The 22,172-nt window shown below is 43.2% G+C and overlaps 1 protein-coding gene and 1 long non-coding RNA gene across 2 annotated transcripts; both read left to right on the top strand.

Moving 5' to 3' along the window:
• Positions 1-524: 524 nt before the first annotated feature.
• On the top strand, positions 525-7,392 carry LOC144525697 (uncharacterized). Its single transcript, XR_013502700.1, has 5 exons — positions 525-552; positions 761-823; positions 1,092-1,116; positions 7,023-7,161; positions 7,247-7,392. It is a non-coding gene; the product is annotated as an uncharacterized LOC144525697 (long non-coding RNA).
• Positions 7,393-11,324: 3,932 nt separating this feature from the next.
• LOC144525695 (galactose-specific lectin nattectin-like) lies at positions 11,325-20,645 on the top strand. The gene is made up of 7 exons (XM_078262747.1): positions 11,325-11,503; positions 11,777-11,839; positions 12,128-12,152; positions 19,037-19,119; positions 19,512-19,646; positions 19,806-19,917; positions 20,065-20,645. Exons 2-7 carry the CDS (start codon positions 11,777-11,779, stop codon positions 20,127-20,129), a joined length of 483 nt encoding a protein of 160 aa, XP_078118873.1. The 5' UTR covers positions 11,325-11,503; the 3' UTR covers positions 20,130-20,645.
• The last annotated feature ends 1,527 nt before the right edge of the window (positions 20,646-22,172 follow it).

The following is a 22,172-nucleotide window of genomic DNA, read 5'->3' as shown; positions in this document are numbered from 1 at the left end:
CAAACTTCAGAGGAGCACTTCAATAACTCTGACTCCCGACATTAAGTATGTGGTAAGGCCATCACAGACTACAGAAGAGCAAACTCAACCACCACTACCTCCTTTGCTAATGAGCCTAACAACTTCTATGAGTAGGGTGAATGTACGGAAGGCAGCTGGCCCGGATGGCATCCCTGGCGCGTGTGGAGAACATGGGCCGAGCAACTGTCTGGAGTCTTTACCGCCATATTCAACCTGTCACTGGCCCAAACTGTTGTTCCCGTGTGCCTCAAGACCACCACCATCGTCCCCGTGCCCAAGCGATCAAACCCAGAGTGCCTGAATGACTATCGTCCGGTAGCACTGACCCCCATCATCACCAAGTGCCTTGAGAAGCTAATCTTAGCCCACCTCAAGCCCAGCTTTCCTCCTACACTAGACCCCCACCAGTATAGTACAAATATCAAATATCATCGAGGACCACACACACCCCCAGTCATGGATTGCTCATTTTCTATGAGTGACCGTCTCCGTTCTTCTCCTCTGTGTCAGCCAATCATCACCTCAGCAAAGGTAATTATACTTTACTTTTTAACCATTTAATACTTAGACATTTTAAATATGAATTAAAATATTAAACCATATCTATATTATATAATTCACTTTTTAATAGCTGGATACTTTAATTTGATAAATGTCTCACTGATCCCAGTTATTACTTATTATCTGCATATATGTCCTTGTCTGCAGTATGTTGACTTTGTTTAACGTCTTTCCACAGATGACATCAGGCTTTCAGTTTGTTTTGTTGCTCTGTTTGTCCATCGTACTGCCGGCTGCATCTGTAAGTAAAAACTATGCAACTCTATGTGTTGCACATGAAGGATAATGCAGTGGTTTCCCAACCTGTAAGATTATGAGACAGTTATTAAATAATGTTACTAGTTTTAATGTAGGCTGAGTGCAAACTGTAAGCTGAAACATTAGATAAGTTTGTTCTGTGAAGCCCTTTGAGCTGCATGTTTGTATCAAAGGTGCTATATAAATAAAGTTGAGTTGAGTAGTCCTGTAAATAGACTGCTCGTGTTTAATACGTCTTTTTGTGATCACAGTGTTATGGACAAACCTGCTGCCCAGGTCAGTACAGTATCTCTGACTCGTTGCTCTGATTGTATTTGACTTGTTTGTTCATATGGTAACACTTTACTTGACAGTACCGACATAATCGTGACATGACACTGTCATAAATGTGTCATGAACCTTATAAACAAGTCAAACGTTTATGACTTCTGTCATTAAGTGTCATTCGGTTTTGGTCATGACAAGTTGACATTGTTTGTGTTGTCTTGATTATGACAACTTGACATTAATCAAAGTGACATTACCAGAGGATGTCTTTGTCATAACAACTTGACATAAAAGAAAATCCACCTCTTTTTGTATTCATGATGATGTCATGTTGACATAATGATTATTATAATTAGATGTGCAAGGTTAGAGACCAGTTCTAGCACTTGGTCAAATAGCTGTGTGACAGGATATTTCACAAAACTGGCTGTCATGACACTATTATGACCATCCATTATGAGATGGATAGATTCTTAGACCTCAAGTAAAGTGGTACCATTTTTATTTGTCATTAAGATATCATAGATAAGACTTGCTTTCATGACACTATTATGACAGTGAACTAATATTTTGACCTCAAGTGGTACCATTTTTATTTGTCATTAAGATATCATGAAGGATAAGACTGGCTATCATGACACGAGTTATGACAGTGTCATGTCACGATTATGTTGGTACTGTCAAGTAAAGTGTTACCAAAGAGATTCTCAGAGAACTTCTGCTGTAAATTGTACAATCAAGAAGCAACTCTTACAGATGTTTTATAATGCACCAAGTTAATGTTTGGATTAAGAACTAAGTCCCAAAAAGTTTGTTTAAAGTATGTTTTACTTAACAGGACTAACATGACAGTCATTGACAAACTACAGCAGTCGTCAACATAAAATATAATGCAGCTGTCGACTTAAGCAGTGGAGTAGAGCGACCATAAAACAACTCTACTATATCTATTTTTTAGCTGATAAAAAGGGATTCAGCCCGATTAGCAACAGCAGCAGCAGTTGCAACACACTCATGGAGGCGATTGAGGTACTTTAACTTCTTAAGAAACACTTGAAATTCCATGCTTTTTGGTAATCATACCCAAATTAAAAGTGGTACAGCTCCCATATACTTTGACACTCAGGGGTGAGCCTGGTATCATTGGAAAGGTAACACTCTCGGGTTTCTGTTACAAGTGTCAGGGTGGTTCTAGGCCTTACTGACACAGAGTTAGAGAGGCTAGAATGGAGGTTTTTATTTCCGTCCAAATCATACATCTGTAAAATGATTAAAATACACTGCTGTAAACACATCTAATGAGATACAGACAACACAAGGTCATAGCCACATGTCTCAGCTTACTGAGAAAAAGCCCAGAAGCCAAGAGACTCAAAAATGGATTTTATATGAATTGTTTTCTACAGATATGTCTGTCCGTTTTTCTTATTTCAATTTGAAAAGTGCAAAGAAAAAAGCCAATAAAGTACAAAATAAAACACTTCTCAAATACACAAACACACCCACATCAATCATACAAACTTAAAAGTTTGGTGTCTATTGACTCGTCTGCTCATTGGCTATAAGGATATTAGGGTGCCGTAACACGGGAGTCTAACTGGTCCGAGCAAATGTCTAACAGCCGCACATGGGCCTGACATCGCGTCAGAGAGATCATCAGTTTCCCATAGGGCTATCAAAGGCTAAACTGAACATATTGGCTCAAACAAGGTATCTATGGAAACCTTAAGGCCAGTGACGTTACAGTGACGCCACAGCGACAAAGTGTGCCGTCCACGGTACAGTGAACCTGGAGAGGTTAAAACCCTTAGCGCCCTTGTGCCCCCACTTGCGTCAAAAACACACTTCTTCTCAGAGTCATTACTCGGTCAAATCTGAACACACAGACATGAAAAACAAATTTGTGTTCAGGTGATGTCATTATCTCTGATATCTCTGGTGAATAAACTTCCATAAATCTGCCTAGAAATAATAGAAAAAATACGCTCCCTATAACTGCAGAACTTGCCTGAGAATCTACATGTTTTAACTTTTTTGTGAGTATAAAGTAGGGCTGTCAAACGATTACATTTTCTTAATCGCGATTAATCGATGAATTTCTAGTTTATCGCAATAAATCGCATGTTTTATCACTTGATTAAAATTCTATTATTTTGCATTTCAGAACATTTTTAAGTACATATTAACAATGGAAAGCAATTACTACCAGTGGATCTTGATTGGGAATCAAATGAATGCAAAGAAAATGACTTTATGAACTTGATTTTAAGATTTGTATGTGTTTATTATATATTTAATCTAATCACACATTTGAATCTAGAGTCAATATTAGGGTTGGGTATTGTTTGGTTTGGATACCGGTGCTAAAGCGGTACTTTTAAAACGGTACCGGTGCCTTAACGGTGCCTGAACCGATACTTTAAGAAAGTAAAAAAAAAAAAAAAAAGACGGGTACTACACAGTTGGCAACATTAAAGAATGTTTAATAATAATGTAATCACTATAACAATAACTTATTTCACTAGTAAATAGCTGTTGAATTACAAAAACAACCACCAGATGGGAAAAGGGCATTTAACAACAACTTTGAAGGCACCACGACGCTGTAAATTACCAGTGTCATTGAACGCACCGTCTGTGTTTAATCCAGCTACTAGCTAGCGGTAGGGTAACGTTAGCTGCTATTGAGTATAGTGTTAACTAGCGTCACATGCAGCGATGTTTCTGTTGCCTGTAACGTCTGTTTCAGAGCATCAGAGAGAAGTTCAGGCATATCAGTGGCACCAGAATGAGGCACCGAAATCCACCTTGCTATTCCTGCAGCAGCAGGATGTGGAACGAAGAAGTATGGCAAAATAGTAGATAAATAAAGATAATGGAACAATGACCAGAAATAGTAGTTGTAGTATTTCATGTCACAGCAGGGCACTGCAGGGAGTTACGGGATGTAGCAGGGCACAGCAGAGCAAGGCAGGGCGTTACAGGACGTAGCAGGGCGCAGAAATAGTAGTTGTAGTAGTTAATGGCCTAGCAGAGCATAGCATGGCACAGCAGGACGTAGCAGGGCACTGCAGAGGGTAGCAGGGTGCAGAGCAGGACCACCGGGACAGCTGCAACCATGATTTAGGTGCCACCCTAATCCAAGGAAACATACTGGACAAAAGAAACCCATAAGGACTCCGGGGAATCAGCTCCCCAGAGCTAAGTTAGTAACAAGCATTTCTGGGACAAGGATGCACACAGATGGATAGAGAGAGAAGAGAGAAACTCAGTATGTCAAAAGGAAGTCCCCCGGCAGTCTAAAACTATAACAGCATAATTACGAGAGACAGGTTAAGGAGAGGAGCCTGGTCAGGCTAGAACTCTCCCTTGCCGGATCGGGCTGTACTGACCTGCCTCCCTCTACTTTGATTATATCATTGGTTATATGGTAGATTAATTTGACGATTATGAAGAGAAGCAGAGAAGAGGTGCTGTGACTGTAGCAATACACCCTCCTCCACCGGTCTAGGCAAACGCTGCAACTCCTCACTCCCTAACTATAAGCTTTATCAAAGAGGAGAGTTTTAAGTTTACTCTTAAATGTGGTGACGGTGTCTGCCTCCCGGACCCAGACTGGGAGCTGGTTCCACAGGAGAGGAGCCTGATAGCTGAAGGCTCTGGCTCCCATTCTACTTTTAGAGACTCTAGGAACCGCAAGTAACTCTGCATTCTGGGAGTGCAGTGCTGTAGTGGGACAATAAGGTATTATGAGCTCTTCAAAGATATGATAAAGCAGTTTTAGATAGGATCCACGTTGCCCGCTCTGTCCCCAGGGACACACAAGACCGCAGCCGCTGGAGCCGTCAACCTCACATTTCGCAGTATAGCGCTCCCAATAACCAGAGTTGGCTTCTCAGCGGGTGTATCACTGAGTAGGGAGAAACTGTTAGAAAAGCGAAGATGCTCCAGTTTAGAGTGACCGCCGTCATGTGCACTCCCTGGTTTAGAGCTAGCGCTACGCTTCCCTCGGACAGTCACCCACTTGCCCGGCTGCTCGGGGCCTGCCGGGGGATTGCTAACAGAAGCTACGGTATGTTGGCCCGCACCAGCTACGGGGCGCTGGCTAGCTACGGAAGCAGACGATTTTGATTCCATGTTGCAGAGCCGGGCGTCAAACTCACTAAGCCTCGCCTCCAGAGCAGCGAATAAACTACATGTATCATTATCACTAAAGGAGGCAGAGGAATAGCTAAACATGTCATTGTTAAAATAACAATGAAATGCTGCATTATTGACCTTAGACCAGGTTTTTGTCGGACAATGGCACGATCACTTCCCGCTGCCTCAAGATGAGATACCCTTGTTACGTCTCAGAGAATTTGAGGACCCAAAAGCAGGGAGCAGGTGAGAGTGGTTTGAGCTGAAGGATTTATTTTCACAAAAAACTAAGTACACACCAACAAAAGGAGTCCTGAGTGCAGCAGACAAAAAACAATACCAAAATGTAGTGGACCAGAGAGCAGGGAATCCAAAAAAAAACAAAGGTAGTCCAGAAACGGTAGCTTGAGAAGAAAGAAAAATCCAAGGACAACAAGGCAGCATGGGACCCGACTGAAACTGACACATGAAAACACTACACAGGAACAAACACAAAATGATGCTGACAAGAGACAAAGGGAACACAGAGACTAAATACACTGGGAAAATGAGAAAATGAGGAACAGGTGACACTAGGGCTGGGAAACAGGTGAAACACATTAGGAGTGGGCAGAGTAATTAAAAAAAAGCGGGAAAACAGGAAGTAAAACTAGACAAGACAAGGGGGAGAAACAGACTATCAAAATAAAACAGGAAACAGAAATATAAACAACCACAATAGAAATATACACAACAGAACCATACACAACAGGGAACCAACAGAACTATACACCACAGAAATATACACAACAGGGAACAGAAATATACACAACAAAATATACACAACAGGGAACAGAAATATACACAAAATATACACAACCACAACAACGCTAAGAATTCACCTGAACATACCTCCCTGTAAGACCAGCACGCCCATGGGTGCACAGATGGGCGTAGGTGCATTTTCTATTTAAACGACGCGGGCGCTGGACGGTCTTAAAATAGCAAAGACACTTGCATCAGGCTTTGCACCGCACTCCGCCGGTTGCAAGATAGGGCCCCAAAGCTGTCAAACAAAAGTCACATTGAGGACAAGTTGGTACTGTTAAAAGTACAGACAGTGAGTGTGTTCTGGCAAAGCTTTTTTTGTCTTTGTTTCCCTGTTTTTAGGTCTATGTCTTCTTCTCTTCAAGTACACTGAGAGCAACACGAAAAACCAAGTCATATTCCCTGTTTGTGCTCACACACTTGACCATTATAGCTTCTGGTTATGGTGAATCCCATTCATCAGCAAACGTACGTCTCTATGAACTTTTTTCATAGTCCCCTAAGTTCATCATTGAGTAGCTAAATTTGCAATTCACCAATGGGATTAAAAAATTTTTTTTCCATCTATTATGGCGAATACCAATGAAAAATTGTGCAACTTAACAGTTCCATATTCATCAGTAAGTAGCACAAGCCATGGACAGGCTAGTAAAAACATTAACGGCTATAGTTAATCAGTCAGTCAGTCAGCCAGGTCAGTTAAACCCTGGTAAGTTTAGTTAATGTAGACCAACTCCTGCACACTTTTAAATGTTTTCAGTTATTGTCTGTTTAAAGTTAAGTGTTATGATAAGTTTAGAGTAGGGTTTCATTCAAACCCTATAACTGTCACGGCCTGCTGACCGTGACCCTGGCCTTCCTTTATAGTATGTGTGTGAATGTACATTTTGTGTTCTTTTTTCCCCTTTTGGTGTGCTTGCTGTATGCTTGGTGTGTTTTGCTTCTCCCTCATGCTCTGGAAGCCACAGGTGGGCGTGGTCACGGGAGCTGCCGCTGACACACCTGAGGCTCATCACACCACTCAGCACTCCTGTTCCTGATCATCTATCAACTCCCCATATAAGCCAGGCCAACCTTCCAGTCTCCGCTGGATCGTTGAGTCAACCAGTATGATAACATGCTAGCCAACCTAAAACCTTTCACTATTGAGAATTACCTTTTGCTAACCTGTTTTTGTCCTGGCTCACCTCAGCCAACCACCTCGCCCTGTGCCAGAAACCTGACCAGCCTGCCAGCACCGCTAGACCCAGAGTTCTGGAGCCCGGACCCCATTCCCTCTCTCTGACTCATCCGAACCACATTCTGTTTGTCCTGTTCAATAAAATCACCTTAAATTACAACTAACCTCTGGTCTGCGTCTGAGTTCTGGTCACCGGTCCTGACAATAACATTTCTACAGAACTGAAGTCATGTAGAGGGGTTGTATTAAATGTTAAATGATAATTAAAATGCCAGATTTTTCAATGGAGTTTGGTGTGGAAAGACAGCTTTAGTGTGTAACATTTTTACATTAATTAACATTGTTATGCAGAAAGGGCTAATGAGTGGGCTGTGAATGCTGAACAGGCACCCTGAGCAGTTGGGGGGGTTCAGTGCCTTGCTCAAGAGCACCTTGGCAGTGCTCAGGAGGTGAACTGGCATCTCTCCAGCTACCAGTCCACACTCCATACTTCGGTCCGTACAGGGACTTAAACCAGCGACCCTCCGGTTCCCAACCAAGGTTATTACAGTTTTGCATTTTATTAGTTTTTTATTATTTCATTTTGACTTTGTTTTCAAATTCAGTTTGAATTAGTTTTTAAAGCGGGTTTGCTAGTTCAGTTTTTATTTTTTGAAAATGCTTAGTTTTAGTTTAGCTTTGATTATTTTTCGTGTTAGTTTTTTTGTAATATGGGTCATTTGTCAGGGGCCAAGATTAAAAAAGGTCACTCCACCCCTCACCAAAACAAAAAACAGGAGAGTGTGCAGTCAAATTGAGGAAGTGGTTAAAAGTACTCCGGGTGACGTCTTGATGCACAGAAGGTTAAGCTTAAGTCATCAAAATAGATAAGTTCTTATATGGCATAAAAGTGAATTGTTTAAAGGTTACAAGAACAAGAAGAGGAAGTTGCACCAGGCAGAGGACCCAACCCTGTGTGTGTGTGTGTGTGTATGTGGCAACAGAAGAATCTGCCCAGAGACAGGAGGATTACACCCCATTAAGGAAAAGGATAAAGGTTGAGGGATATTGCACAACGGGGCTCACAACAGGAGAGACTTTGCTAGCCTGAGCTCAGACTCCTTTGTCTGAAGCTAGGGATACTTACGTAGTGTCTTTTGTGAACCCACATATGTGATTCTAACTTATCTGCTGAACTCCGTAAACTTTTCTTAACCAGAATCTATCGTCTCAAAGTTGATCCTTGAGTTTTGGTATCCATAAGTCCTATTAACAAATGCGCGGGAATTAGAGTAGTTGGGAGTCAGATATCTCGGCCTTCGGGCCTGTTTCTTTTCTGCCGAAATTCCCTTTCTTCAGTATTAACTAACCAGCAGCTATCGGGTCGCCGGTGAAAGCACGCCTGTACTATTGTCTGTCCTACGGTTGTCTCCGTTATGCTGCCTGGCCCTGTACCCATACATCCATGCCCTGTACCGGGGTTAGCTTCTGTTTCGGGGAAAGGGGGCTTTTCGTTCTCCTTTACCTTGTTAAAGTAAGCTAGGTTAGTCTCCTTGTCCACGCTTCTCAAATGTACTTTCAAAATTAGTGGGATTTTTCCCTTTAATAAATTGTCCACATATTTTACCACCTTCCACTACGAGGAACTTGCTTTTATCTGACACAGTCATAATCAAACAGGACTCTGCCATTTTCTTCTGGCTTTCAGTAAGCCATGATGCCAGGTGAGGGGCACGGACTATGTTGTGTTCATTTTGACATCCAATGTCGGAAACTATAAATGTCTACGGCATAGACTGTATAAAACAGGTCTATGGTCGGAAAGGTTAACTCTGAAAGATATAACGTTATTTGCTCTATGTAAGAATGGACAAAGACGAAAACTAACGACATTTCTTCGATCATTTTATTTTAGTTCTCTTTTTTTGTAATGCCTTGTTTTTATTTTTATTTCAGTTAACGACAATGTTTTTTCCCCACCTAGTTTCTTTAGTTATTTCGTTAGTTTTTGTTAACAATTATAACCTTGGTGCCATAATATCCATAATAATGCATCCAGGAGATTTTGGCTTCACTTTGTACAGCGGGAGGAAGTGGCGACACCCATTCGGTCTGATAACATTTGGAAAGATTATTATTATTATTATTATTATTATTATTATTATTATTATTATAATAATAATAATAATAATAATACTACATTTTATGTATATAGCTCTTTTCATGGTACTCAAAGACACTTTACAGTAAAACCAGCACATACGTCACATTAAAAACATAAGCAATAAAACCAACACATCAAACAAGCATATTAAAAGCAATTAAAAACAATAAAACCAGTAACTATCAGGTGAGAAATGTAAGACTATTGTATGTGGAAAGCTAATCTGAAGGTGTGTTTTGAATGTGTCCAGGTCAGTACAGTCACGGATGTGTATGGGTAGGGAGTTCCAGAGGGCCCCCTCCCTGCTGCTGCAATGGTGAAAGCTCTGTCACCCCAGGTACGATGCTTGGTCGTGAGTTGTGGGGAGAGGAGGTTTGCGTCAGAGGAGCTTAGGTTACGGGGGGGGGGGAGATTGTAGCGGTGGAGCAGGTCTGTGAGGTAGGAAGGAGCCTGGTTATGGAGGGCTTTGTGAGTGAGGAGAACTTTAAACTGGATGCGTTGGGAAACAGGGAGCCAGTGGAGGTTCTGAAGGACGGGAGCGATGTGATCACAGGAACGGGTGGGTGAGTGAGGAGGAGGAGGTGGGTGAGGAGACGGACAGCAGAGTTTTGGATGAATTTAAGGCTTTTGCAGGTGAACCATAGAGGTTGCTGTTGCAGTAGTCAATTCTGTAAGTGAAGGTGTACATCAAAGCTGCTGGTTATTTGGTTTTCAAAAGTGAGGTTGCTGTCGAAGATGACTACCAGGTTACGGATGTGTGGGGATGGAGACAGGGTGGAGTTGTTGACAGTGAGACCGAAGTTATGGGTGTTCTTTGTGAGGCCTTTCGGGCCGATGAGCATCAAGTCGGATTTATTGTAGTTGAGTTGGAGGAAGTTGGTTTGCATCCAGGTTTGAATATCGTTGAGGCAGCTGGTCAGGGTGGAGGATATGGCTGTGGTGATGGATTTGGTAGAGATGTAGATCTGGACATCGGCGTAGCAGTGTAAGTGAAGACCATGTTCGTGTATGATATTTCCGAGTGGCAGGATGTAAAGAGCAGCATGATTAAATCACTCATAAATTATATTTCTTTTGTATCAGGTAGGAGCATTTTTGTAGTTTATAAAAGTATAATTTACTTAATTATACTTTGTATACTACTGGGTAGATTAGTAGTGTTAGTACAGCTTCATATCAGCGTTTTTTAATGTAACTCTAAGTGTCTGTCACGCTCATAAAAAGCAGTGGACCCACAATGCACGACTCCGGTAAGTAGAATTCAAAAAAGTTTTATTTGGAGCAAAAACAAAACTCACGGGCAACAGTTTCGAAATCGACAGGCAAGGGGAAGTCCAAAAACAGGCAATGGTCAAAAAACTAACTCACGTGTAACAGTAGCCAAACCAACAGGCAAGGGGAAGTCCAAAACCAGGCAATGGTAAAAAAATCCAAAGGAACCAGGAACATAGAAACACAAGGAAAAAACACTTGAATGCTGCACACTAAAGAAACAGACAATCTAACACTGGGGCAAGGGGAAGATCAGAACTTAAATACACAAGACAGGGGAGACAATGAGACACAGGTGCAATACATTAGGGCGGGGACAGGTAATCACACAGGCGGGAAAATATACAACAGGAAGTAAACAAAACAACACAAGAGAGAACAGAGAGCCTACAAAATAAAACAGGAAATGGAAAACCAACAGAAAACGTGAAACCAACTAAACACAGAAACTTGACACTGGACGAGACCTGAGTGTCACATAACAGTAGTGCAGTAAAATGTACCATATTTACCTCTGAGATTTAGTGAAGTAGAAGCATACGGTGAAAAAAAAGGAAATACCCGAATGTTCCACCTCTTACTGGAAGAAGTTTTATGTAACAAGTGTTTCCTAATTTTTTTATAAGCACCACCATGTCAATCAGCAATTCAAACATGTTCTCAGGTTTCAATATTTCAGATGCCACGTCACTTGCAAAGAGGTCTCTCTGTGGACTGGAAAAGAGGCGTAACTTGAAGGCTCTTGCAGGGCTTTCAACACGCTTTGATAAACTATAAAGACTGGACATTTTCTATCACTGACAGTCATCAGCTTGTTGTTCTCTCTGTGTCAGCCAATCATCACCTCAGCAAAGGTAATTATATTTCAATGTATTATCACATTTAATCTAATCCTGTATTCATCAAGAGGACATTTTATATTTTGAGAACACTTAGTGTATTTAATATTTATACATTTTCAATATCAGTTAATCTATTTAATATCAAACCACATCTATATTATATAAAACACTTATAACTAGCTGGATACTTTAATTTGATAAATGTCTCACTGATCCCAGTCATTACTTATCTGCATATATGTCCTTGTCTGCAGTATGTTGACTTTGTTTAACGTCTTTCCACAGATGACATCAGGCTTTCAGTTTATTTTGTTGCTCTGTTTGTCCATCGTACTGCCGGCTGCATCTGTAAGTAAAAACTATGCAACTATTAATTTAAAAAAACAACTCTATGTGTTGCACATGAAGGATAATGCAGTGGTTTCCCAACCTGTAAGATTATGAGACAGTTATTAAATAATGTTACTAGTTTTAATGTAGGCTGAGTGCAAACTGTAAGCTGAAACATTAGATAAGTTTGTTCTGTGAAGCCCTTTGAGCTGCATGTTTGTATCAAAGGTGCTATATAAATAAAGTTGAGTTGAGTAGTCCTGTAAATAGACTGCTCGTGTTTAATACGTCTTTTTGTGATCACAGTATTGGGGACAAACCTCCTACACAGGTCAGTACAGTATCTCTGACTCGTTGCTCTGATTGTATTTGACTTGTTTGTTCATACAGTGTTACGTAGGGGTTTGTATTTTTTGTTGTGTGTGTGCGCCTCCTTCCTCTCTTCTCCATGTTGGTTTGTCTTGGATTTTTCAACTTTTTTACTAATCAAGGAATTTTCAGGGAGACCAAGATGTTGCAAAACATAAGATCTTAATTCAACCAAAGACCTGAGTTACTCTGCTGATAAGCTGAAGACATTCTCTAGCATGCAAGATTTATACATTTAGGAGGATGGAGTCCATATCAGTACATCACGCGTTTAACATTAGGTACCACATAAGGCCACTTCAATCAGGAGAGACTTCGTTGCAGATATGCAAAGATTTATTGTACAATTGCATGACATGTACAGTCTTTGGAGATTAGACTCCATCATTATGAAATATTATATATATATATATATATATATATATATATATATATATATATATATATATAAAAACACACACACACACACTTAGGGGTGTTCGGATCCCAGAAGCTGATCCCCCGATGGAGTCTAGACACTGATGGTGGTGTGAGGAACCCAAATACCGAACCGAGGAGCCGATGGCAGTCTTGTCCGAGGAGGGACCAGGAGCAAGATGCAGACCGGAGGAGCAAGGGAAGGAGGAGGGTTGTGCTCTTAGCCTGAAATGACAACTGAGCAGCAGAGAGAGACAGGTTTAAAACAGGGATGTCATGCTGTGATTGGCTCGTGAAATTCAAGGCCGCTTCTGATTGGTTAGATAAAAGTGAACAACTCTACAGCTGTTCAGTTTTAGAAGAGAGAGAAATGTGATTTCAATCAGGAGAGACTTTGTTGCAGATATGCAAAGATTTATTGTACGAATGCATGATATGACGTACAGTCTTTGGAGATTAGACTCCATCATTATGAAATTATATTCCATCCATCCATCCATCCATCTTCATCCGCTTATCCGGGGTCGGGTCGCGGGGGTAGCAGCTCCAGCAGGGGACCCCAAACTTCCCTTTCCCGGGCCACATTAACCAGCTCCGACTGGGGGATCCCGAGGCGTTCCCAGGCCAGGTTAGAGATATAATCCCTCCACCTAGTCCTGGGTCTCCCCCGAGGCCTCCTCCCAGCTGGACGTGCCTGGAACACCTCCCTAGGGAGGCGCCCAGGGGGCATCCTTACCAGATGCCCGAACCACCTCAACTGGCTCCTTTCGATGCAAAGGAGCAGCGGCTCTACTCCGAGCTCCTCACGGATAACTGAGCTTCTCACCCTATCTCTAAGGGAGACGCCAGCTACCCTCCTGAGGAAACCCATTTCGGCCGCTTGTACCCTGGATCTTGTTCTTTCGGTCATGACCCAGCCTTCATGACCATAGGTGAGGGTAGGAACAAAAACTGACCGGTAGATTGAGAGCTTTGCCTTCTGGCTCAGCTCTCTTTTCGTCACAACGGTGCGATAAATTGAATGTAATACCGCACCTGCTGTGCCGATTCTCCGACCAATCTCCCACTCCATTGTCCCCTCACTCGTGAACAAGACCCCAAGGTACTTGAACTCCTTCACTTGGGGTAAGGACTCATTCCCTACCTGGAGAAGGCACTCCATCGGTTTCCCTGCTGAGAACCATGGCCTCCGATTTAGAGGTGCTGATCCTCATCCCAGCCGCTTCACACTCGGCTGCGAACCGATCCAGTGAGTGCTGAAGGTCACAGGCCGATGATGCCATCAGGACCACATCATCTGCAAAAAGCAGCGATGAGATCCCCAGCCCACCTAACTGCAACCCCCTCTCCACCCCGACTACGCCTCGATATCCTGTCCATAAATACTACAAACAGGATTGGTGACAAAGCGCAGCCCTGGCGGAGGCCAACTCTCACCTGAAACGAGTCCGACTTACTGCCGAGAACCCGGACACAGCTCTCGCTTTGGTCGTACGGAGATTGGATGGCCCTGAGAAGGGACCCCCCTCACCCTGTACTCCCGCAGCACCTCCCACAGTATCTCCCGGGGCACCCGGTCATACGCCTTCTCCAGATCCACAAAACACATGTAGACTGGTTAGGGCATACTCCCAGGCTCCCTCCAGGATCCTTGCGAGTAAAGATCTGGTCCGTTGTTCCACGACCAGGACGGAATCCGCATTGTTCCTCTTCAACCTGAGATTCGACTATCGACCGAACCCTCCTTTCCAGCACCTTGGAGTAGACTTTACCGGGGAGGCTGAGAAGTGTGATACCCCCTGTAATTGGCACACCCTCTGGTCCCCCTTTTTAAAAAGAGGGAACCACCACCCCGGTCTGCCACTCCTTAGGCACCGTCCCAGACTTCCACGCAATGTTGAAGAGGCGTGTCAACCAAGACAACCCCTCCACACCCAGAGCTTTAAGCATTTCTGACGGATCTCATCAATTCCTGGGGCTTTGCCACTGTGGAGTTGTTTAACTACCTCAGCAACCTCCACCAGGGAAATTGATGCCAATCCCCCCTCATCCTCCAGCTCTGCCTCTACCATAGAGGGTGTATTAGTCGGATTTAGGAGTTCCTCAAAGTGCTCCTTCCCACCGCCCTCTATTACCTCCTCAGTTGAGGTCAACAGCGTCCCCATCCTTACTGTACACAGCTTGGATGGTTCTCCGCTTCCCCCTCCTGAGGTGGCGAACGGTTTTCCAGAAGTACCTTGGTGCCGACCGAAGTCCTTCTCCATGTCTTCTCCGAACTTCTCCCACACACGCTGCTTTGCCTCTTTCACGGCAGAGGCTGCAGCCCTTCGGGCCCTTCGGTACCTTGCAACTGCCTCCGGAGTCGTCTGGGATAACATATCCCGAAAGACTCCTTCTTCAGTCGGACGGCTTCCTGACCACCGGTGTCCACCACGGTGTTCGTGGGTTACCGCCCCTTGAGGCACCTAAGACCCTAAGACCACAGCTCCTCACCGCAGCTTCAGCAATGGAAACTTTGAACATTGTCCACTCAGGTTCAATGCCCCCAGCCTCCACAGGGATGCACGAAAAGCTCCGCCGGAGGTGTGAGTTGAAAGTCTGTCGGACAGGGGCCTCCTCCAGACGTTCCCAATTTACCCGCACTACCCGTTTGGGCTTACCAGGTCTGTCCAGAGTCTTCCCCACCCCCTGACCCAACTCACCACCAGATGGTGATCGGTTGACAGCTCCGCCCTCTCTCTTCACCCGAGTGTCCAAAACATATGGCCTCAGATCAGATGAAACGATTATAAAATCGATCATTGACCTTTGGCCTAGGGTGCTCTGGTACCAAGTACACTTATGAGCATCCCTATGTTCGAACATGGTGTTCAGTTATAGACAATCCATGACTAGCACAGAAGTCCAACAACAAACAACCACTCTGGTTTAGATCAGGGAGGCCGTTCCTCCCAATCACGCCTCTCCATGTGTCTCCATCATTACCCACGTGCGCGTTGAAGTCCCCCCAGCAGAACTATGGAGTCCCCGACTGGAGCCCCATGCAGGACTCCACTCAAGGTCTCCAAGAAGGCCGAATACTCTGAACTCTTGTTTGGTGCATATGCACAAACAACAGTCAGAGTTTTCCCCCCCACAACCCGCAGGCGTAGGGAGGCGACCCTCTCGTCCCACCGGGTTAAACTCCAACGTAGCGGCGCTCAGCCGGGGCTTGTGAGTATCCCCACACCCGCCCGGCGCCTCACACCCTGGGCAACTCCGGAGAAGAAAAGAGTCCTTTCCCCTATCCAGGAGTATGGTTCCAGAACCAAGACTGTGCGTAGAGGTAAGCCCCACCAGATCTAACCGGTAGCGCTCCACCTCCCGCACAAGTTCCGGCTCCTTCCCCCACAGAGGGTGACATTCCACGTCCCCAGAGCCAGCCTCTGCTGCCCGAGTCTGGTCCGTCGAGGCCCCTGACCTTCACTGCCACCCATGTGGCAGCGCACCCGACCCCAGCGGTTCCTCCCACAGGTGGTGGGCCCATGGGATGGAGGGATGTCCGCCACGTAGCTTTTTCGGGCTGTGCCCGACCGGGCTCCGTGGCAAACCCGGCCACCAGACGCTCGCTGACGAGCCCTCCATCTGGGCCTGGCTCCAGACGGGGGCCCCGGGCTTCCTCCGGGCAGGGTCACTTCATCCCTTCCTCGATTTTTCATAGGATTTTTGAACCATTCTTTGTCTGGCCCCTCACCTGAGACCACTTTGCCTTGGGAGACCCTACCAGGAGCACAAAGCTCCAGACAACACAGCCCTCAGGTTCATAGGGACACACAAACCTCTCCACCACGATAAGGTGATGGTTCCCGGAGAACTATATATATTATTATATATATTGATTCAGCAGTGTAATCATGCTTTGGAGTGAATCTGTGATTTGATTCAGCTTGTAGTGTAATCAGGCTTGTAGTGAATGTGAATTAAATCAGGCTTGTAGTGATAAATAGCCCCCAAAATAAGAGGAAAATAAATCGCAGCAATTGAGCTGGTACAAAAGCTGGCCAGCAAAAGAAAGAAATGAAAACCATTACATTTTCTTAATCGCGATTAATCGCATATTTTATCACATGATTAAAATTCTATTATTTTGCATTTCAGAACTGTTTTTAAGTACATATTAACAACGGGAAGCTGTTCTTACCAGAGGATCTTGATTGGGAATCAAATGAATGCAAAGAAAGTGACTTTATGAAGTTGAGTTTAAGATTTGTATTTGTTTATTATATATTTAATCTAGTCACACATTTGAATTTAACAACAACTTCAAATGCACCACGAGGATGTAGTTTACCAGTTTCATTGAATGCACCGTCTGTGTTGTTTCTCCGACGGCAGCTGCAGATTGTTACATCCCGGTGTTGAATCCTCTACAGTAAAACACAGTCACACTTTACACCGTTTAGTGTTAGCTGTCAGCATTTTAACCCTGTTTAATCCAGCTACTAGCTAGCGGTAGGCTAACGTTAGCTGCTGTCGAGTATAGTGTTAACTAGCTAGCGGTAGGCTAACGTTAGCTGCTGTCGAGTATAGTGTTCACTAGCTAGTGGTAGGCTAACGTTAGCTGCTGTCGAGTATAGTGTTAACTAGCTAGTGGTAGGCTAACGTTAGCTGCTGTTGAGTATAGTGTTAACTAGCTAGTGGTAGGCTAACGTTAGCTGCTGTTGAGTGTAGTGTTAACTAGCTAGTGGTAGGCTAACGTTAGCTGCTGTTGAGTGTAGTGTTAACTAGCGTCATGTGCAGCGATGTGTCCGTTTCCTGTAACGTCTGTTTCAGAGCGTCAGAGAGAAGAGCAGGCATATCAGTGGCACCAGAATGAGGCTTGCTATTCCTGCAGCAGCAGGATGTGTTATGAGGAAGTACGGCAAAATAGTATCCTGTTAGGCACGACGAAAAAAAAAGAATTAACGCATTATGCTTGGCCCTTAATCGCATCGCGATTAACACGTTGATGCTGACAGCCCTAATACACACATATATATATATATATATATAACGACGGCCGGGTTAGCAATTCTTACCACAGCACAGCGTCCGGGTTTGGCTACACTTGATCACGGCCCGACGGCCGGGTTCACATGTTCTTATCCTCGGCACAGCGACCAGGTTTGCTTTCAGAAAACCTTGCACAGCGTGCGGGTTTGGAAATGAAAAGACGAAAATACATGTATGCCAACGTGTAATTGTGCAAATCGACTCATAGAATGTGAGCATATTCAGAGATCAATACACCACCACCAGTTACGTGCATGCTTACCAGGATTATGGCTTTAGAGATCTCAGGTTTGCAGGGATGTCACTGACATCGGGACGAATGTAGAAGGAATACAGAGGATGACCATATACCGAGTTGTTGTAGGGACGTACATATAACTGAATGATTATAGCTAGAACTAGAGACACAGAGGAAGCTACGGCTGAAGCCAATGTTTAGACGGCGCCCGGAACTCTAGGCCGCAGCAACCTGATCGCATTACCGGTGGGCGGCAAACATGAATGAACAAATATGCCCGAAGAGACAACTTAACTTTGAAGGGTTGGATGATCCAGCTGAGTTGAACACGCCGGTTCCTCTGCCGTGATGAAACCGACCGAAGTACGCTCAACGCCGACAGCTGAGAGTCGGCGGCTGGAGGCCAGCTGTGCAGGTCAGAGCAGGGCTGTGCGGCGAGTCAGGTGCTGCGAACGAGGCAAAATCCCCGGGACTGCAGTTGTGTGGAAGTAACTTGCTGGAGTGAAATTGTGCTACCGTTGCACCCGCGTGCATGCGCCACGGGCAGCGGAAAAACTGCTTGCAGGACAAGTGCAAGAGAGAGAGATATCCTCTAGGATAGACATCAGCTGCTACCAACGCGAGACACGGGCCGTGAAAAGGTGAAGTGAAGTTGTGCTCTTAGCCTGAAATGACAACTGAGCAGCAGAGAGAGACAGATTTAAAACAGGAATGTCATGCTGTGATTGGCTCGTGAAATTCAAGGCCGCTTCTGATTGGTTAAATAAAAGTGAACAACTCTACACCTGTTCAGTTTTAATGTGTCAGAAATGTGATTAAGTTTAGAAGTCTTCCTGCAAGAATTTACACTGAGCTCCATTGACCTCGCTGTCCCTGGCTGTACGCCCAGATGTTAACTTCCCGTACATCTGCTCTTGACTGATTGCATCACACAGAAAGATATATTACGTCCTGATAGGGATTAGGGAGAAAACCATTATGTTAGGTTTCTGAAAGAAGGATGGGATGAGCTTGTAGCAAAATTATCTATATAATGTATTAACAATACAAACAGAAGACATGCAACACTGCCTCACAGAAGTTAAAAATCAAAAGTGAGCTTGCTACGGACAAGCAGAGGTCGATCAACTTCACATGCTTCACTCAACATTGTCTTGAAGGTCCCTGCCCTCCTGGTTGGACTCAGTTCGGCTCTCGCTGTTTCAGTTTCAACATCCAGGGAAAGAGTTGGATCGATGCAGAGGTACAGCAGTTTATTGAGACTGTCTTGACCTGTATTTACATTTCTAGTGTCGGTGTCCTCTAGTGGCCGTAGTAGTTATGACAGGAACAAAAAATAAATCACTTTACTTCCTGCTTTGCTGCCGTCATAACTACTACGGCCATTAGAGGGCGCCGCCAATATAAACCTAAATATGAGTCCTAATTGCAGCTTGAACAAACGACTTATGGGACTGTTTTTTGGGGGAGGACAGTCTCTAAAAGTATTAATACTTTGTTACAGTAAAAGTCCTGCATTGTCCAAAGGTATGTCAGTATAAAAATGAGATGTCGTGAGATCGCATCTCTTAAAATTGTGATTAGGTTCATGTTTTTTTCTTAAATGTTTTTTTCCTATTATATTGTCTCCATTAGAACTTCTGCAACTCTGATGCTGGGAATCTGGCTTCAGTCCACTCAGAAGAGGAATATGTATTCCTCAGAACCTTCATTAACCAAGTGACCGGTGCAAACCAAACTTCCTGGATCGGAGGCTTTGACTCGGTGAAGGTGAGACTTTTAATATCACAGGAAGTGATGTCACTCGTCTCTCAAGCTATCGAAAAAAATGAAATTTGGTGAAAGAAATAAAGAACAGAAAGAGGAAAATTACTCTAAATAAAACAACAGAAAAAAGGAGGATCCTTTCTCTCTCTCTTTCTCCTTCAGGAGGGTGTGTGGATGTGGTCTGATGGATCCACATTCGACTACAAAAACTGGGCTTGGGGGCAGCCTGACAACAAAGGTGGAGATGAGAACTGTCTTCAGATGAACTATAAGGGTAAAAAAAACAACATATAAAACATCTTGTCTTTTAAATAAACATGATGATCCAAAAATGATCTATGAACTTATAGCAGGTGGTCGTAGGTTCCAGTCTGAAAGATAAAAAGATAAGACATTAAAACTCTGGAAACTCTCTCTACAGGAATGAACTGGAATGACGGGCGGTGTGAGAAAATGTCTCCTTTCCTGTGCTCCAAGAACCTGTGAGGCCCCCACCATCATGATCTCACTACAACTCATCTATAATCTCCATCATTGATTCACCTTCAGTTTGTTCTGCAGACAGAAACAGCTCTCCACTGACAGACTCACTTTACCTTGTTCATTATCTGAAGAGTTAGGAAACGGTTCACATTTGGGTTTTAACATTAGAAGGAAACTGACTCTCTGAGCTGGACCAAAACATAATCAGTTATTGGACTTTTAATCTATAAATAACACAAAATGAAATACAGAAAACATTTGAATACTCTGACATCTTTTCCATTTTAGTTTACTGAATATTGTCTGTCAGCTCTGTCTAAAGGTAACAACATCCACCTACCAGACATGAGTGGTGACCATCTTCTCTTCAAAAATGTCCAAATAGAAAATAAAATCCAAATGTTGTCTGAACGTTCTGTGATACAAGAGGAGTTTCTGGTGTGTTGGGCTCTTTATTCATCTCTTTTCCTTCACTATATAATCAATAAGCATTAAAAAATAAAGACATATTGTCACAAACAGTGTCTAGTCCTGACTTACTGACTCTTGTTTTCTCTAAATGGGGAAATAATTCTATATTTGTGAATGTTATTCCTTTTCTTAAATAATTACAATAAAAACAAGGTTAAGATACTAATCCAAAATACAAATAAAGACATTGATGAATAGGTTAGGTAATAAGATAATAAGGTTTATTTGAATGTGTTGTATTTCTTTTTCTTTTGAGGAGACATGTAAGACCACATGAATTTACTCTTACGGGATTAAGTTTATTTTGACTTTTCAAGGAATGTTTGAGAGAAAAACTAAATCAAACCCAAAACAAGTGTACCTTCATGTAGGTCTGTATCGAGGTATCGTGACACACGGTGGAACTAAAAGTACCTGAAACCACAGTGCAGTAATACTACTTCTAGTTATTAGAGACAATCATGAAAATATTACTTGTAAAAGGTACAAAAGTATCAGCATCAAAATACATGTTGGAGCCATAATGAATCTTTGTTTTGTTTATATAGCATATTGGTGTCATGAATGGATATGCAGTTCTGTGTATGACCACCGGGTGGAGCATTGACAGGAAATGCTTATAGTAATCAACAGCCACAGGTACAGGTGTGTGGCAAAGGGGAAGTCAAGCAGCTTGTTACCGTGTCAGCAGTATTGTTGGATTTGTGTTTTACTGTAGAGATGAATGAAACTTACCTGAGATGAAATGGACACACCTGAAATATACCTGTGCTACGGTGAGCATGTAAGCATGCACAGTCTGACTCTATAAGCTGGCCAAAACATAATCAGTTATTGGACTTTTAATCTAAGTAATAACACAAAATGAAATACAGAAAACATTAAAATACTCAGAAATCTTTTCCATTTTAGTTTCCTGAATATTGTCTGTTATAAACAGCGTCCACTGATCAGATAAGAAAAACTTCAACATACTTATTTGATTTCTCCCTAAAAGTTAATGTTCTCATCGATACCACTCTCGTCTGTACATTAATTATTAAGTTCCCTTCCAGCAAACGTTAGCTTAGCATAAAGACTGGAAACAGGGGGGAACAGCTAGCATGGCTCTGTCCAAAGGTAACAACATCTACCTACCAGACAGCAGTGGTGACCATCTTCTCATCCAAAATATCCAAATAGCAGGCGCCCTGATAGCTCAGTTGGTAGAGCAGGCGCCCATATATAGAGGTTTACTCCTCAACGCAGCGGGCCAGGGTTCAACCCCGACCTGCCACCCTTTGCTGCAGGTCATTCCCCCTCTCTCTCCCCTTTCAAATCTTCAGCTGTCCTGTCAAAAATAAAGGCCAAAAATGACCAAAAAATAATCTTTAAAATGTCCAAATAGAAAATAAAAATCCAAATTTTGTCTGAACTTTCTGTTATAAAAGAGGAGTTTCTGGTGTGTTGGGTTCTTTATTCATCTGATTTCCTTTAATATATAATCAATAAGCATTCAAAACTAAAAGACATACTGTCTGGTCCTGACTTATTGACTCTTGTCAATACTCTCGACTCTCTTGACAAATAATCATT

This window comes from Sander vitreus, chromosome 11 (genome assembly GCF_031162955.1).
Source record: "Sander vitreus isolate 19-12246 chromosome 11, sanVit1, whole genome shotgun sequence".
NCBI lineage: Eukaryota > Metazoa > Chordata > Actinopteri > Perciformes > Percidae > Sander > Sander vitreus.
The sequence above is the reverse complement of the archived record's forward strand: the minus strand, read 5'-3'. Positions and strand labels throughout refer to the sequence as shown.

What these genes read in the sequence shown, in the direction of transcription:
- LOC144525695 (XM_078262747.1), top strand. Translation starts at nt 11,777, where the DNA reads ATGACATCAGGCTTTCAGTTTATTTTGTTGCTCTGTTTGTCCATCGTA. An exon ending in TCGTACTGCCGGCTGCATCT is followed by an intron (nt 11,840 to 12,127) that starts GTAAGTAAAAAC and finishes TTGTGATCACAG; the next exon opens with TATTGGGGACAAACCTCCTA. An exon ending in AGAGTTGGATCGATGCAGAG is followed by an intron (nt 19,120 to 19,511) that starts GTACAGCAGTTT and finishes TGTCTCCATTAG; the next exon opens with AACTTCTGCAACTCTGATGC.